This window comes from Odontesthes bonariensis, chromosome 19 (genome assembly GCF_027942865.1).
Source record: "Odontesthes bonariensis isolate fOdoBon6 chromosome 19, fOdoBon6.hap1, whole genome shotgun sequence".
Lineage (NCBI taxonomy): Eukaryota > Metazoa > Chordata > Actinopteri > Atheriniformes > Atherinopsidae > Odontesthes > Odontesthes bonariensis.
The window spans coordinates 29,677,071-29,695,822 of NC_134524.1; the positions used below are offsets into that span (position 1 = coordinate 29,677,071).

Consider the following 18,752-nt stretch of genomic DNA (forward strand, 5'->3'; position numbering starts at 1 on the left):
GTTAGATGTGCGAAAGGCGCCGTTGCTTACAAACATAAAGGTCGATTCGATGGTCAAAATGTCCAGGATTTTTGTCAGACACAGGTGGCAACCCTACATCTAACCTATCTATAATATGCAACCATGGATGATGACAGTCCAAATCTCCTCACTGCTCTTTACTAAATATGCATAACTGGCTGAGTGTTGATGGTTCCTCACCCCAGACCTGGCTCTGAGCCTCCTGTCTGACACCCAGGATGGCTAATTGGCACTTATATAGTAATACAGACAGGTTCGTGACTCTCCCACGCAGTAATATCTTTCACACAGTGCAGAAGGTTTGAGATGGTGTGAATCTCAAAAGGGTTTAAAATGTTTTTGTTTTTTAATTAGAAATTGGTAGGAAACATTTCACCTGATTTTATTATTTGTAAAGAACAACTTGAGAGAAAAATGATAAATGAGCTCTATACCTTGCTTTGATCTTCCCTTCTCTTTGATCTTCAGTTTTAAACTGGATATTGGCCAATGTGATCTTCCGTCAGCCTACTTTGGTTTATTCTATTTCTATTTATAGGTAGGAGCAAAGGCCAATATGTGTGTGTGTGTGTCTGTGTGTGTGTGTGTGTGTATGTGTGTGTGTTGTGAGACGGGGTTGCAAAACTCCTATAAATGACTGGTATTGAATTAGCCAAACCCATGCTTCCTTATTAAGCCCTTCTGAAAGGGATCTAAATAACTTAATCCAGTAAAGAAAACATGCTCTCTGTCCTTGTAATTATGACCTCCAGTAAAAGTACTATAATGCCTCTCAAGTATTAACATCTGATGAAGTTCTCTGAGTCATTAGCAAGTGTGACCTGAGGCGTGTAATAATTTAAATTTGCTCAAACATAAAAGCTCTTCATGAAGGAACAAACTCAGCTCTATTAGTTAGCTGCACAATAATAAACCACATCCCACTCTGGTTAAATTCATTCTTGACTAATCAGGTTTCTTTATTGAGAAGCAGCAATTTAACAAAAAAGAGATTTCTTTTGTGAAATATTATGTTAAGTAGCCTGCATAGCTTTCTACCAAAACATCTTTTTTAGGCCTTAAAATCTTAAAATCTGAAATGCATTCTTAACACAACTTGATTATAAGTGTGCAAGTTTATCAACAAAATTTGATAAATACTGTAAGATTAGAACATAAGATGCAAGCTGAAAAGTTGAGGGAAGGGAAAGTGTGTGGGCAAATGGGAAAAGGGATAAAGGGCTGGGGAATGATTGCATTGCTGCTCTAGGGGGCCGCATATAATGGATAGCCTATGAATCTGTGTATGCATGAACTGACAGTAGGAATTAATGCAGTTTGGACAATGTGGGCCTCAAAACATCTTTTGGTCTAGTTGTCAAAGTATTTAATTTTACTCAGAAAGTAAGAGATAGAACACTGTGGCCTTTTTACATTAGTCAATCAGTCATATTCTTTTGTTGTACCAAAGCACTCCCGACTAACTATCACGCCAGTAGTTTTTTTCAAACTTTTTTCAAACTAAATTTCAAGAAGAACTCTCCTTCCCTTCCACTATATTCAGTAGTTTGAAATCAGTAGCAATAGATTAAGATTACTTTTATTTTCATGACATGAAATTACTCCTCCACATTTACTCCATCTAGATTGGCACCTGTTGAACACACATGCACATTTAAACAGTGACACACTCATGGAGACACATTCATTGGAGCGGTGGGCAGCCAATCGCAGCGAACGGGGAGGGGGTAAGGGTACCTTGCTCAAGGGCACCTCAGCTGTGGCAAGGAGGTGGACTGCCACCCCTTCAGCTGTCAGTCCACCAATCTATTTTGGCTGGGGAGAGTGGGAATTTAACTACCAACCTTCTGGTTATTGGACAACCCACTCTAACCACTGAGCCACAGCCAGCGACCATTCTTTCACAAATGTTTATAGAGGCAGTCTGCATGCCTAGGTGCTTGAATTTATAGACCTGTGGTCATGGTAGTGATTGGAACAGCTGAATTTAATTATCTGGAAGGGTGAGTGAATACTTTGGCGATATAGCCTATGTAGGATATCCTTGTATGTATAAGTAGTTTTATAGTTGTTGCATAATATGCTGGCAAACAAAGTGACTTCTCCCCACACTTATTGGCCAAATCTATAAAAATAGGTTCCAAGTTGTTTTAAGAATTGATTTATCTGCTGAGGTCACACTTACGTACACTGATTCCGAATTGCAGTTGACGTATCTCTTCATCACAAATGCATCAAGGGAATGCACATGCTGCTCCCTTGCTCATGGAGTCAAAGATGGAGGAGGAGGTGGGATGTGGCTGCACAGACAGTGAGTCTGCTGATGTGTGTAAGATTAAAGGTGACAAATTCCAGGAAGCTGTCGTCACCGTAGCGACCCCATTGGTCACTTAGCAACCACAGTGTGTGTTGAAAACAACAGCAGTCTGACATAAGGCTTACGGAGAGAGTCAGGGCTGGGATGGGCACAAACACACACTCGAGTCACGTGCAAAAGGAGAAAAAAAGCATTCTTTTTTTTACAAATACAAAAAGATCAGGAGGACTATTAAGAATATATAACTAAAATTACAAATTTACTCTTCTAATATGACACCGATATCAAAATTCAGTCATGTTTATTAATCGTATTTCATTTCATACAATCATTTATGTAATTGTTTATAAACTAGGCCTTTTGCTCTTATTGACAGAGCAGCTTATTGACAGCTTATTGGAATCATATAATAAGCATTTCATGACAACATTTAAGATCAGTTGTTTTTGTTTGTTTGTTTGTTTTACTCTACTCTTAACTTCTCCTATTGGATTGTATTAGGAATTATGATTGTTTGTTTTCGCATGTGTCCTTTTTGACAACTAGTATTATATCTACAGAATTTTTCTCTAAGATGACTGTTAATGGTATATGTTTTATTTCCTAAGTTCATTCAGTTGTACTTGATTACCGTCTACTGTAAAAGCTTCATGACATCCATTAATCCATCCATTTTCTTCTATTTCTGCAACATTGAGATAGGAAAGTAATAGGTCCAGAGGGGAAACCCAGACATCCCTCTTCCAATTGACATTCTCAAGCTCCCTCTGGGGGATCCCAAGGCATTCCCTCCAGTGAGTTCTAGGACTACACCGGGGTCTCTTTCCCGTTGACGCATCCAGAAAAACTCCAAAAGGAGGCATTGAAATCAGATGCCGGAACCACCTCAGCTGATTCATCTTTCGATTCAGAGGAGCAGCGGCTGTTCTTAAGGCTCCCTCTGGATGCACAAGCTCCTCCCCTTATATCTAAGACTGAGCCCAGACACCCTCTGAAGGAAACTCATTTCAGCCACTTGATATCATTCTTTCGGTCACTACCCAGATCTCGTGACCATGGATGAGGGTTGCAACAAAGACGTACCAGTACAACAAAAGCACTGATTTTTGGCTCGCCTCCCTCTTCACCACATCAAACCAATGCAGCACCCTCATTTCTGCTGGTGAAGCTACAATCCATCCATCTTTCTCTTGCTCTATCCTACCATCAGTCGTGAACAAGATCCTCAGATGCTTAAACTCATCCGTTTGAGGCAAAGACCACCCCTGACCTGGTAGTAGCACTTTTTCCAGTTAAGAACCATGGCCTGGGGCGGTCGGTGGCGTAGTGGGTTAAGCAGCCGCCCCATGTACAAAGGCTACAGTCCTCGCTGCAGCTGGCCCCGGTTCGAGTCCCGCACCAGATGGCCCTTTGCTGCATGTCTGCCCCCTGCTTCCTGTCTCTCTCCAACTGTCCTATCCATTAAAGGCATAAAAAGCCCAAAAAATATATATATATATATATAAATATATATATATATATATATATATATATATATATATAAAAAAAGAACCATGGCCTTAGACTTAGAGAAAGACTTTCACACTCAGCAGCAAACTGATGAGGTGATGTCTTGAAGGAGCCAACAGAACTACATCTTCCACAAAAAGCACAGATGCAACCTTGAGGTTCCCAAACCAGGCACCCTCCTCTCCAACAATGCCTCCAGATCCTGTCCATGAACACACAAGTAGGATTGGTGTCAAGGGGGAGCCCTAGTGGTATCTCCTTTTATAAAATGGAGACCATCAACGCAACTGTCCCAGACCTCACTGTGATACTGAAGGAGCATGTCAGCCAAGACAACTCTACAACATCCAGAGCCTTCAGCATCTCAAATCTTGTCCATCCCTCACACTTTACACTTTACTTTTTTTCTGATTTAGCTTACATGGCACATCTTTGTGCTTTATAACAATAACCCCAGAGTGAAATACTCAGTTCTGGCTTGTAAGGTTTTGAGGCGTTGGATAATGGTGTAAAGGAGAGAGGTATGATCTTGATGTTACATACCTTTGCAGGCAAAACACTTGATGTGGAAGTGTTTGTTCTGAACTCGGAGAGCCTCGCCTTTACAGGGCTTCCTACAATTCTGACAGGCAATAGGTCCTCCTCCTCCACCCTGCTTCGGCTTTGACTTCTGCTGCTCCAGAGGGCTGTGGACAGCCTGCTGCTGAAAGACTGCACGAGACACAAGAGACAGAGACAAGTTATATGTCTTTCAAGCACACATGGGGCCAAATGTACTCTATGTTCGGATGACAACTCCAAACTGTGAGCTACAGCAACTAGCAGCAATTTAAATTTTGCAAATATTTTGCAAAAAATTAAATATAGAATACAGGAAACATAGAAATATAAAATGACCTATTATCCACAAATATCTGTTTCAGTTCAGTGACAATGACTTGTTATGCTCTACATTTTTCCCCATTTGGCTCAACTGTCACGCACAATAATTTTTGCATCATTAAACTCTTTAAATGCCAGTTTTCTGCTTCTTCATATTACATTATTGTCATAAAACATTGCTTTGATCCATTAATATCCAAGTGATCACTTGTCATCACAAATGTCACTTCAGACAAGAATACAAAAATGGCATATCTCTTTATTTCTCTTCAAAAACCTGAAACATTCCTTTCATCATCAGTAGCTGGGACATTGTTGTTCAACTCCTCGAGATTCCGATCCCATTCAAATCCCACAATGAAACCAGCTAAATGTTCAGTTTGTCTGTTTGTTATGTTTGACCTTTAGCTGGCTCCCTCACAACCCTTGACCAAGGCTAGACATGGACCTAATAAGATTCCTTGGCACAGATTCAAACTTATCATTTGTGTTGTGATGGGTGAGCTTGGGAACTAAAACTCAATTCCAAATTCAATACTTAATCAATAAAAAAAATACTCAGCGCTGGGCCAAGAGAGAAGTCCTGCAGAAGGGCTATATAGGATCTAGAATGCCCCACACCTTAGGCTATCATTTTACAAATAAAAGACACCTCTCTATTCGGACAACTGTGTGAAATTATGTTGGATCTGCCTGTGTATTTACGGTGTGCATCTTTGTAAAAAGGTAATGATTTATGCAAGGTTTCCTACACTATTATACAAAATGCAATATTAAGAATTTTGATGGTCAGAATAACTACCTTTTTGTTTTCCAAACAATTTCTTAGTTTTTTTAATCATTTTTAAAACCAAAGATCAATAAGAATCAGAATCGATAAGAATTGGATTAACAAGTTCAATTGAAAATTGAATATTTAAACAATTCCCAATCCTAGTGAGGGGTCAAATTTTGGTACCATTCCTTTTTAAAGCCTAATTCAAAATTAAACTTTATTTTAATCTAATTTGACCTAACCTTAACTGTTATTCATTTATATTTTCTATTATTTTTGGAAGGGAAGGGGCTGGGGGGCAGGGTAATTTGGGTAAAATAACCTTTATGATGATTCATATATTAACTTCACCCGCATTCTTGACTATATGTGAATGATTTGCCTTGTGAGCATATGTAACTCTCATACACATGCTATTAAGTTGTACTAAGTTGACAAAACACTGATAATAGCTACAACCGAGCAGAAAGGCTGTCTTGGAGAACACAACAAGACAAACACATGAGAGCCTGACATCTCCATCCTAACAGTATTATGTGTGCACCTCACCCTTTTCCACTTTCTTCATAATCCTGTTAGAATAAGATCACATACTGATCGACCTTTCAGAACTGACTGGGGCATCAGCTAAATAAAAGACCTTTTGTGTTCACAGGAAACATTTGTGTCGTCAGATTGGCTTCACCAGGCCTCCATGGCTACCAATAACTGGGCTTGGACGGGAGAGTTCATCAAATGAAATGACTTAGAGGAAGAGAGAGGCTTGTTTCATTGAGACATTTTCCTTTGTGGTTAGCTCAATTCACTGGATGTAGCCCAATATTTTGATGTAAACTCAATTAAAACTACATAGTCTTTTCTGTTTTTCTCAACTCCATGATGGAAAACACCACATTTAGCCTCCATGACCCATATGAAGGTTCATCCATCCATCCATCCATCCATCCATTATCTTCCGCTGGTCCGGGGATCGGGTCGCGGGGGCAGCAGCTTAAGCAAAGAGACCCAGACGTCCCTGTCCCCGGCCACTTCCTCCAGCTCTTCTTGGGGGACCCCGAGGCGTTCCCAGGCCAGCCGAGAAACATAGTCTCTCCAACGTGTCCTGGGTCTTCCCCGGGGCCTCCTCCCAGTGGGACGGGCCCGGAACACCTCACCGGGGAGGCGTCCAGAAGGCATTCTCACCAGATGCCCGAGCCACCTCATCTGACTCCTCTCGATGCGGAGGAGCAGCGGTTCTACTCCGAGCCCCTCCCGGATGACCGAGCTTCTCACCCTATTTCTAAGGGAGAGCCCAGACACCCTGCGGAGGAAACTCATTTCGGCCGCTTGTATTCGCGATCTCGTTCTTTCGGTCACTACCCACAGCTCGTGACCATAGGTGAGGGTAGGAACATAGATTGACCGGTAAATCGAGAGCTTCGCCTTCTGGCTCAGCTCCTTCTTCACCACGACGGGCCGGTGCAGAGCCCGCATCACTGCAGACGCCGCACCGATCCGTCTGTCAATCTCCTGTTCCATTCGTCCCTCACTCGTGAACAAGACCCCGAGATACTTGAACTCCTCCACTTGGGGAAGGATCTCATTCCCGACCCGGAGAGAGCATTCCACCCTTTTCCGGCCGAAGACCATGGTCTCAGACTTGGAGGTGCTGATGGTCATCCCAGCCGCTTCACACTCGGCTGCGAACCGCTCCAGTGAGAGCTGAAGGTCACGGCCTGACGACGCCAACAGAACCAAATCGTCCGCAAAAAGATTCTGAGGTCGCCAAACCGGACCCCCTCAACGCCCTAGCTGCGCCTAGAAATTCTGTCCATAAAAATTATGAACAGAATCGGTGACAAAGGGCAGCCCTGACGGAGTCCAACCCTCACAGGAAACATGTCCGACTTACTGCCGGCAATGCGGACCAAACTCTGACACCGGTCATACAGAGACCGAACAGCCCATATCAAGGAGTCCGGCACTCCATACTCCCGGAGCACCCCCCACAAGAGTCCCCGAGGGACACGGTCGAACGCCTTCTCCAAGTCCACAAAACACATGTAGACCGGTTGGGCGAACTCCCATGCTCCCTCCAGGATCCTGCGGAGGGTATAGAGCTGGTCCACTGTTCCACGGCCAGGACGAAAACCACACTGCACCTCCTGAATCCGAGATTCGACTATCCGGCGGATCCTCCTCTCCAGTACCCCCGAAAAGACCTTACCAGGGAGGCTGAGGAGTGTGATCCCCCTATAGTTGGAACACACCCTCCGGTCCCCCTTTTTAAAGAGGGGGACCACCACCCCGATCTGCCAGTCCAGAGGCACTGCCCCCGATGTCCACGCGATGCTGCAGAGGCGTGTCAACCAAGACAGCCCTACAACATCCAGAGCCTTGAGGAACTCAGGACGGACCTCATCCACCCCCGGGGCCTTGCCACCGAGGAGTTTTTTGACCACCTCGGCAACCTCAGCCCCAGAAATGGGAGGCCCCACGTCCGAGCTCCCCAACTCTGCTTCCTCATCGGAAGGCGTGTCGGTAGGATTGAGGAGGCCCTCGAAGTATTCCCCCCACCGACTCACGACATCCCTAGTTGAAGTCAGCAGAGCCCCGCCCTCACCATACACGGTGTTGATGGTGCATCGCTTCCCCCCTCTGAGCCGCCGGATGGTGGACCAGAATCTCCTCGAGGCCGTCCGGAAGTCGTTCTCCATGGCCTCCCCGAACTCCTCCCAAGCCCGAGTTTTTGCCTCAGCAACCGCCGAGGCTGCGTTCCGCTTGGCCTGTCGGTACCCATCAGCTGCTTCCAGAGTCCCACTGGCCAAAAAGGCCCGATAGGACTCTTTCTTCAGCTTGACGGCCTCCCTCACCACTGGGGTCTACCAGCGGGTTCAGGGATTGCCGCCACGACAGGCACCGACCACCTTACGGCCACAGCTCCGGTCGGCCGCCTCAACAATGGAGGCACGGAACATGGCCCATTCGGGCTCAATGTCCCCCACCTCCCCCGGGACATGGTTGAAGCTCTGCCGGAGGTGGGAGTTGAAACTCCTCCTTACAGGGGATTCCGCCAGCCGTTCCCAACAGACCCTCACAATACGTTTGGGCCTGCCAGGTCTGACCGGCTTCCTCCCCCACCAGCGGAGCCAACTCACCACCAGGTGGTGATCAGTTGACAGCTCCGCCCCTCTCTTCACCCGAGTGTCCAGGACATACGGCCGCAAGTCCGACGATACGACTACAAAGTCGATCATCGAGCTGCGGCCTAGGGTGTCCTGGTGCACATATGGATACCCTTATGCCTGAACATGGTGTTCGTTATGGACAGTCCGTGACGAGCACAGAAGTCCAACAACAAAACACCACTCTGATTCAGATCGGGGGGGGCCGTTCCTCCCAATCACGCCCCTCCAGGTCTCACTGTCATTGCCCACGTGAGCATTGAAGTCCCCCAGCAGGACGAGGGAGTCTCCCGGAGGAGCACTCTCCAGTGCCTCCTCCAGGGACTCCAAAAAGGGTGGGTACTCTGAACTGCTGTTCGGTGCATAAGCACAAACAACAGTCAGGCGGAGGGAGGCTACCCTCTCGTCTACCGGGGTGAACCCCAATGTACAGGCGCACAGCCGGGGGGCAATAAGTATGCCCACACCTGCTCTACGCCTCTCACCGCGGGCAACTCCAGAGTGGAAGAGAGTCCAACCCCTCTCGAGGAGGCTGGTTCCGGAGCCCAAGCCATGCGTCGAGGTGAGTCCGACTATATCTAGCCGGAACCGCTCAGCCTCGCGCATCAGCTCAGGCTCCTTCCCCAGCAGAGAGGTGACGTTCCACGTCCCAAGAGCCAGCTTCAGTAGCCGAGGATCAGACCGCCAAGGTCCCTGCCTTCGGCTGCCGCCCAGCTCACACTGCACCCGACCCCCATGGCCCCTCCCACAGGTGGTGAGCCTGTCGGAAGGGGGACCCGTGTCGTTCCTTCGGGCTGTGCCCGACCGAGCCCCACGGGCACAGACTCGGCCACCAGGCGCTCGCCGGCGGGCCCCACCCCTGGGCCTGGCTCCAGGGGGAGGCCCCGGTGACCCACGTCCGGGCAAGGGAACACGGTGTCCAAGGTTCAAAAGAAACATTTAATTTTTTTTGCAAGCTCAGTTTGCTGACACCCATTTTCATTGGCTCAAAATTAACCTAGAAAATTGTTTGACATTTGGGAAATACAAGTAGTTTACTTTATTTCAAAGAATGATATGAGAAATAGCAACCTTTAAAACGAAGTACCAGAGAAATTTCATTTGAAGTGGGCATATGTGAAGTGATCGTAATTTGAAGTTGTTCAAATCACAGAAAAAAATGATAAACTTAACGAGCACAGATGGCAGTTTGTGCAGAAATGGACAAATGAGCCTCAGAAGTGATATTAAAGTCGATTTTGAGGGAATCTTTCACATTTTCAACCAGCAAACATTCTGTTTTAACATCTACGTGTCACCAAACACAACTGTGTTTTGAGAATTAGATCATTTTTTCAGCTGCAAGTTAAAAACGAGATGATAATGATCAATGTGAAAACGTTTTTCCAAAGCAATACTGGACCAGATGTCATGTCATGCCGTGTGTGTTCTGTTTCCTGTTTATTTGTGGCGCCTCGTTCTGTTTCCTGTTTCCCCCTTCTCTGTCTCCATCAGTTTTCTCCCTGTAATCAATACTCATTACTCATACTCATATCTCACCTGTGTCTCGTTGTCATCTTGGTTTTCATTCATTCTTTGCCAGATTGTCACCTCAGCTCCTCCATGTGTCTCTGTGCTCTCTTAGTCGCTCATGCTCCTTGCTTGTCTTCAGTAAGTTTATTTGATACTTTGGGGTTTTGTACGTTCTGTTGTTTCTCTGTTTCATTCCTGCTTTTTTGGTTTGTTGGTTTTCCTGATCTTTTATGCAGCGGTTTATTTTGACACTTTGTTGCTCAGTTTTATCCAGCTCAGTCTGTGATTTTCTGTATCCCCATTTGGGGGATTTTAATTTCTAAAGAAAATGTTTTCTGTTTGTTGATAAAGACTGCAAACCAGAGTTCTGCCTACGGGTTGTCCATTTGGGTCCTCTTCCTGCCTGAGCTCTGCCTCAAACCCTGACACCAGAAGGTGAAACAAGTCTTCTACACAAAGACATAGTTTAAACATATTAAATGTGTCATAAAAAATATCAAATATAAAACTACATAGGCTCTGTGATGAAAGAGTGATATGGAAAAAGGAGGATCAGTAGCACTTGTGTGCATGACCTCAGCCCCAGAGGAAGAAAGAGTCTTCTGCTCTCCTAAATTGAGCTGCATAAGACCATGGGGTTTTTAATTGCCACATGACAACTTGAGAACTCAGGAGATTAGATAACAGATTTGTGATTGGAATATTGGAGGACTGAACCTCACTTGGAATGTTTGTTCATAGTTGCTGCTCCTTGCTTGATTGATTGATTTTTTAGTAACATTAAGAATCCAAGTTTTTGGAGTTGTTTTTTTCATTTTTTTAACTTTTCATTCTTTATGCAAGTTTTAAAGTTGAATATCTTTTTTTGGTCAATAACTGAAATGAAAGCGGAGTTATGAAAGCTGGAATAATAACCGTTTGTAAGAGTAAACTGCATTGTTGCTGGTTGCAGATAAATCCTTTCTTCCTGCAAAGTTACATGAAATATGAGCTTGGGCTAAGAAAGTGTATTTGAGCTAAGACATTAAAGTCTGGCAACACAAACTACAAAATTGCCAGTTCCATGCAACAGAGCTGCCTCACTGCCTATCTCTGTCTTGCTGTAATACCATCTTCAGACACCTTGATGCTTTACAAATATGCCCATTGGGGGGGGGACAGAAGATGAACTTTTGAGCCAGATGTAGAATCCAGCAAGTTGTTCCAGACATTCTGGCTACCAGAGGCAAAGCAGTTGTAGTGATCTATGAAAAGGTAGGTTTTCTTTCCTTTTTTTTTTTTTTTTTTTTTCCAAAAAAAAAGCAGGATTATAAGGGCAACAATTTATAATTTTTCTATTGGCATATTTGGTAACCTCTTCTGAGGTCAAGACGACTAGAAGAGGATGGTACGTTATTTTCCCCTTCTGTTTGCACTGCATTCTTACAGCTGGATGGTAGACATGGGCTGTCCTACTTCAAAATGCTCAGTTTGGAACACTGGTACAAATTTATGTCCAGGAATGCACTGGAATCACCAAGTAAAACAGTATTAACATTTGTTTTTAATTAATTTGTTGCAAACGTGCTATCATAAAATACATGTCAAAAGCTTTTTTTGTATCAATGACTTTCCGTCACAGGATGCAGTTATAAGTAAATAGGTATGGAATAGTACAAAATAAATAATTGGGATGTGGGTGATGTAAGATCACCTGCACCTCTACTGCTACTAGTGCCATGTTTTGTCCAGAATGCCAGTTGTTCATATCATCAATCAGCCTCTCTGGTGGCTAAGTGCCACAGCTGATTGTCCCAAAAGTTGCAGCTGGGCAGACAGTCATCAGAGGAATGCAATGCTACATGTCTGCACTGCATACAGTCACGCCACTTGAAGCCTCCAACCATGCACAATAACCATTAACAGAGCCTTCGCAGCTTACCACCTGCACACACACATAACACAACAGCCCAAGCAGTTGAGCTAAACAACAAAGCCAAACTAGCTGTCTGTGATACATCATCAGAATATTCTGTACATTTATACCACAGACCAGTACATACCAGCAGCTTTACATCAGATACCTTTTCAAGAGGCCGCGCTCCTATACTTCCTAAAAATAGAATCTTCACTCAACTCACAGAGATACCATGTTGCTATTCAGCATTCCTAGTGTAAACCATCTGCAGAGAAGGCAGGGGTGAGCAGTGGACACTCACATTACCACAGCAGGACTACTTTGTGTTGTGGCTGCACATTTGACCTTGGCGACTTTCATTCCCTTATGAGTGGGCATATGAACATATTCCAGAAAAAGTCAATTATGCGTTGCTTTTACTTTCAAGGAAATGGTGACTACGTTAAGGGGCAACATATTCTTAATAGATAAGGGAGCATATTTCTTTGATTTGATGTGGATAGTTAAAACTGGATTTTCTGATGGTAAAAGACACAGTGCCAGTGAACATATAACTGATAAACTAACATCTCTGATACTTGCGAAAGAACATTTACCCATTGCTTCAGTGGAAAACATTTACTTTAAATGAGGTGTCCTCCACTGCATAGTTGCTGTAGTAACATAGCTATATAGGAAGATAATTTAAAAGAAGTTGCAAACCATCCTGTTTTTTTTGTTGAATATGTTAACATTGCATCCTGCATTCCAAATCCTTGAAAAGGAAGAAACGAACCAAAAAATTTGCAAAAAACTTAGAGCTAACTTAACAAAATCAAAGACTGGAAACATTGATTGGCTGTATGGGCATCGTAGTTTGATATGATTACCATGTATGATATTACCATGTATGATTAATATCAGGTGAAGAGTTTATCGTAGCCTGCTGACACCTAGCCTTCACTTGTTATAGCCAATACTTCATTGCACAAGAGTTTCTTGTCTGTCATCCAAGAACACTTGTTACATTTATTTCATTACAAGAAAGGAATAAAACATGAGGACAGCCTAAGGGTCACAGAATACAGGTCCCCTGGTTAAAACACACAGAAGGAAAAGTTCAATTAATCCGTCTTGTAATCATAATTACATCCTAACATCCTCTCCAGCTGTTCTGCATACAGCCAGAGTGTCATGGTCATGCACTGGTTGTCTTTTTTTTTTTTTTTTCTATTGGGGTTAGGGTTGGGTTGGGCAGTATTGGGAGTTAATCCTCCTGTGGAGTCTGGGCTTCTGCTCTCCTGCTGCTGCACCTGCTTCTCATCAGCCTCAGCACTGGAACTGTTTATAGAGACCAGCATTTTGCACCCAGTCTCCACCAGATCATCAGCTTCCACAGCGTGGTAATCAGATCCCTTTTCTCAAAGTAATGTTACCTCTTGTGCTCACAAATTTTCTTCTGTGCCTTTTAGTGTGTTCCTGGTGGTCAAGAAGTGGCTTACTCTCCTGAGCTCCTTATCAGTCTCCTTCATGAAAATTAGTTTCCACGAAATTCTTCCTATGGATAACTATGGATAACTTACCTAAACTACCTACCTGTCTGCCCACCCTCTCCAGCACCCATCAAAGACAACCTATGGCTCCCCTCAATATCCCTCTGAAGCCCTTAAACAGTACGACAAGATATATGATTAAGGCAATTCACTCTGGATTCCTCTCTGGATTATCATTTATCCACTGCAGTGGAAATAACATACCTCTCCTCTCCTTCAGTGACTCAAATCTCGTGTCTGGATAGATCCCCGGATAAATAAATAAATCTTTTATACCATTACCTGTCTCTATTGGTGTCTGTATAAGAGTCAGCATTGTATTTAGTTTACTAGCAGTGACACTGAGCTGTGCAGCATTTGATCTCGGACCAGACGATCAAACAGGACAGATAGCTAACCTTCAGCCGCATTTTCACAAGCTCAGTCCTTATGAGACAGATTGATGGAAATTACATAGCGGGACAGGGAGGACTGAATTCCCCCTCTTCCTGGTAAGAAGAAAAGAAAATGTGGCCCTCTTCAATATTTCATTGTAAACTACATAAATATATCATTTTTAATCGTTTGTAACTAGAGTTGGATGTCTCGAGACCACTTTTACGTGTTCTCGGTCTTGTCACAGTCTCGACCGTCTTTGGTCTTGGTCTTGTCTTGGTCTCGGATCCCTCGGTCTTGTCTTGGTCTCACTGTCTTGGTCTCGGGAGATTTGCAACAAATAATGTCCATGATACAAAACATAACATTCGATAATGCAACATTAAATTATATGACCTGCACTGTCAGGACCCTTAGTTGCAGACATGCACTGTGACGTCACCTGCACTGTGAGGACCCGAAGCGACAAGCGAGGAGCACGTATTTTTCGTTCCCCATTTGAACTGTGGAGACGACAAGGTGAGTAAAAGTCGAGTGAAAACAACTTTCTTTCATACGAAGAAACAGAAACAGTCTTTATTCACTGGAACGTTACGTTGCACACTATATACTCTAAAGTTATATTAATTTTAAAGAATCAGGGTTTTTTTTAAACTTTTGGCTAGTCTTCAGCGTTGTTATCGTATCGATAGTGCTCACTTGTATAATTTTGTTTGACTTATTACGACATTATTTGTCTCTTACAGATGCATATTTCAATAACTATATACTGTAAAGTTATATTAATTTTAAAGAATCAGGTTTTTTTACTTTTGGCTAGTCTTTAGTGTTGTTATCGTATCGATAGTGCTCACTTAAATGCGCCATATATATATATATATATATATATAATTTAGTTTTACTTATTACGACATTATTTGTCTCTTACAGATGCATATTTCAATAACAACCGCCGGCACTACGCCCAAAATCGAACGCTGCACGTCATGTTGCAAACTGTTTCACTGCCCTCTGTGCCTACAATTTAAACCAGCAAAATTGTCCAAGCTGCAGAGCCACTTAGAGGCACATACAAAAGGTGGCATTTTATTTGAAGGTAAGCATAATGTATTTGTCTGTTTGTTTGTACTCATAAGTATTAGCCAACGCTACGCTACTAACTTCTGGCAGGTTGTGGTTTGGTTTGTAAAAGGGTAAAAGGAAAATTAAGGGAATGTAGGTTGCAGTGAAGAACATCTGACACCTCACTTTCTGTCTTTTAAAACCTATCCCAGTCACTAAATCCTGGCAACTGGACAGAGAAAACTGGACTACAAATTCAGGTAAGAGTATAAAGTATGTATAATGCATGTATTCATATTAATAGTTGAGTACTCAGGAAGAAGAGCAGCAGGCAGAGGTCTCCAAGAGAGCCAGACTTGCTGATGTGGACACACCAGTGGAAGGCGTAAGCTTTTGCACAGTATCTATTGGTCAGATACTGTTGGTGTGGCAGCTATAGTACAGACATCTTTCTTTCTGTCTTTTCCATAGGACTCGGTTGAAGATCGCATTCTTCAAAATTGCAGACATGCAGCAGAGTGGGCTGAGGCCAACAAACCACTGTTGTCTGCCAGAGTGGACCTGCCTGACGTTCTGGGCATGGGGGAAGAGGAACATGCAGAGGCTGCTCTACAATATGGGAGGTTGTGGAACGAAGAACTGGACGAGGATGAAAGAGAAGCGATCCTGGAGCCTTTCAAAATGATATTTCACAATATTAACGACATGTTTATATTTTGTGAACAGGTAGTCGACAAAAACAAAGATTTTTTGTCATATTGTGAATGAGTTGTTTAACTAAATAAATGTGACCATTGACATTTAAACAACATCTGCATATCTCATTGTTTTGACTTCACAGGCTTAATCTATTTCTGGCAAGGTTATAATTGTGTATCTTCAATTTCATCTACAAATTAAGTATAATTGTAATTAGTTACATATTCCCCATAGCTGTTGGAGGTGTTAGCTGTTTTATCAGATGACTTTTGGACCAGTTAGTACCAGTCAGTCAGTAATATCAGTCCTCAACAGCAGACAAAGGAGTCTCAATCATCTAATAGTGCATAACAGCTGTCATGCAATTGCTATACATAGTTTATCTCACCCAGTCTACAAAAACATTTACAGTGAGTGAGCTCACAGTCACACACAGTCATGACATGCTCTGTCTCTGCACTGTAAACCCGGAAATTGTTTTCAATTAAACGTTTTAGTGTTCATTACTTATTCTATTATGTTTTGTAAAAATCTATGTAATTACTAAATCAAATTAGTTCTTTGGATTAGAAATGTGAAAATATACACTGCAATGATCATGTTAAGCAGAGATTACATATAAAGTTACGTTCTGTGAGGGAGGGGCGGAGCCTATTTGAAGTTCAACTGAAAGTCAAGACCCGTCCTGTGTGAGAGCGTGACCAGCTCGATTTTTGGAGAAAACTGAATTGTGTATTTAAAAATAAACTGTGGATGTTTTAAAGTAGTTTTAACGACACTAAGTAGACGGAAGAGTGTATAAAGCAATTATTAAGATCGGTCTGGTTGTTAAACGTTTGCTAAAGGTTAGCTTAGGACTGCACCAGTCTTAATTCATTATTGCTGCAGTGAATTATTTGTGTTAATTTTTATTTGTTAATTTCAATGTTTTCTGAAATAAAATAACTTGAACAATTTAAAAGTATTTTTTAATTTCTTCCTTCCCATACAAATTTCTTTTTAAACAATATATTGTGGCGTGCTTTGGGTGTGTTGCCGCATTGCATTATGGGTGCTCTCTGTTCCCCGTTTATGTGCTGTATTTAGTGCTGTGGTAGAGTTTGTATGTGTTTTATGTTTATGTTCTGTACGCAGTGACGGTGTAGTACAAGGTTTTTGTTCGTGTTGCATTTTAACTAAATCTGCACCATAACTGAAAGTGGTGAGATAGAAAGTTACCACCACTTGTTCGAATACATGTGGGTTGGTTGAAATTCACTATTGTTCCTGTGAATTGTCTGTCAAGATAAATGTGCTTACTGCAGGAGGATGTCTGGACTAAGCCTTTTCTTGCCTCCACCTCTACCATTACTACAATGGTATATACACACTCTAAATCAAAACAGTATAAGTCATTAATTAAAATTTGAAGACAATACATTACTTATATCAACAAATGATGTTAAGTAATGCTTTTATATATATTTATGTGCATTTGACCTAAAATGGTTGGCTAGACCTCAGAAAAGAGATAAGTTATGTGAACTAATGGTTTTGAGTAAAGGTTACTAATGTAAACTTGAATATGTCTAAGTTATCTATGCCAATACAACTTAAAAGGTTTAGTTTCATGTTTTGTAAAAACTTAAACGGGATAAGGCAACGGGTTTCCACGCGATTTTCTAGTAAACTCAACTAGTTCGGGTTAAGAGTGTGCATTGTTCTGTCTGTAGTTGAAATAATACCTTCTTAAATTGAATTTAAACTGGGACTGAACCTCTTACCCCAGTATGCTGCTTTCATTCAATTGATGCAAGTTATGGTGTAACACTAGCTCACTAGCTGTTTTTTTTTTTGTTTTTTTGGTCTCGGTCTCGGCCTTGTCTCGGTCTCGTCTCGACTTTGTCTTGGTCTTGACTCAGTCTGTCTTGGCCTTGGTCTCGTTTTGGTCTCGGTCTTGATACCCTCTGGTCTTGGTAGTGTCTTGGTCTCGGTTTAGGCGGTCTTGACTACAAGTCTATTTGTAACATACAATGTGCTAATTACAGAACAGAAGCTAAGCTTGGTTTAAAGTTTTGAAAATTGCTTCACAATGTAAATGAAGTATTTACATACAACAAGTAGACAAGTAGAAATTAAGTATTTCATGTAGTAACCTGCATTTTTGGGGAATGAAAAAAAATACGGAAATCAAGATTGACAAACCTTAAGAACCTTCAGAAACCTTCAGAAACCCAACTTCTTGTGCCATTTTCTTTGATTTGTTCTGATTGTAATCCACCATGGTCAGTGAATGCAGCTTAAAATGCAGCAGCAGCTTCTTCAGAGCACAAGTAAGTAGCTACTTTGCAAACGTTAATGTACAACAAAGAATGTGTCATAAATTTTACTTTTTGTTATTCAGAAGAATAATATTATAATCAAGACCTTAATCAGCACTTTGTTTGCTCCATCAGATCAGCAGAGTAGCCACTACTCACTCACGTCTGTGGAGATCCATTCACAATTAAAATCATCATAATTTACTGACTTTTCTACTGATTTGAAAGCGATTTGGTTAGTTAAAAATACACAATTTGTTTTTCTTTTTTGGATACAGAATACTTTGTTGAATCAAAAGGTTTCATTCTGATATAAAAAATGTTAACTCTTCTCTGAAAAGCCTCCAGCTGATCCAAAATGCTGCAGCCAGAGTTCTGTTGAGAACTAACAGGGGAAATCATATTTCTCCAGTTTTAGCTTCTCTTCATTGGCTCCCTGTTAAATTCAGAACAGAATTTAAGATTCTTCTCCTCACATATAAAGTTCTAAATGACCAGCGGTCATTGGGCCATCACAGAGCCACACAGAGACAAACGAGACGAACAACCACACACACACACACTCCTAGGGACAATATAGAGTCACCAATTAACCTATACACATGCATGTTTTTGGGCGGTGGGAGGAAGCCGGAGTACCCGGAGAGAACCCACGCATACACGGGGAGAACATGCAAACTCCACACAGAAAGGCCCTGGTGGGGACC

At 42.5% G+C, this 18,752-nt stretch overlaps 1 protein-coding gene across 6 annotated transcripts in view; it reads right to left on the reverse strand.

Annotated features, from left to right (window-relative positions):
- Nucleotides 1-18,752, reverse strand: part of ablim2 (actin binding LIM protein family, member 2) — a 173,844-nt gene that overhangs the window by 100,734 nt on the left and 54,358 nt on the right. For all 6 annotated transcript variants that reach the window (XM_075450695.1, XM_075450690.1, XM_075450692.1 and 3 more), the window contains exon 2: nucleotides 4,391-4,558. In XM_075450695.1, the coding sequence (XP_075306810.1) occupies nucleotides 4,391-4,558 (168 nt within the window). The remainder of the gene's footprint in view (nucleotides 1-4,390; nucleotides 4,559-18,752) is intronic.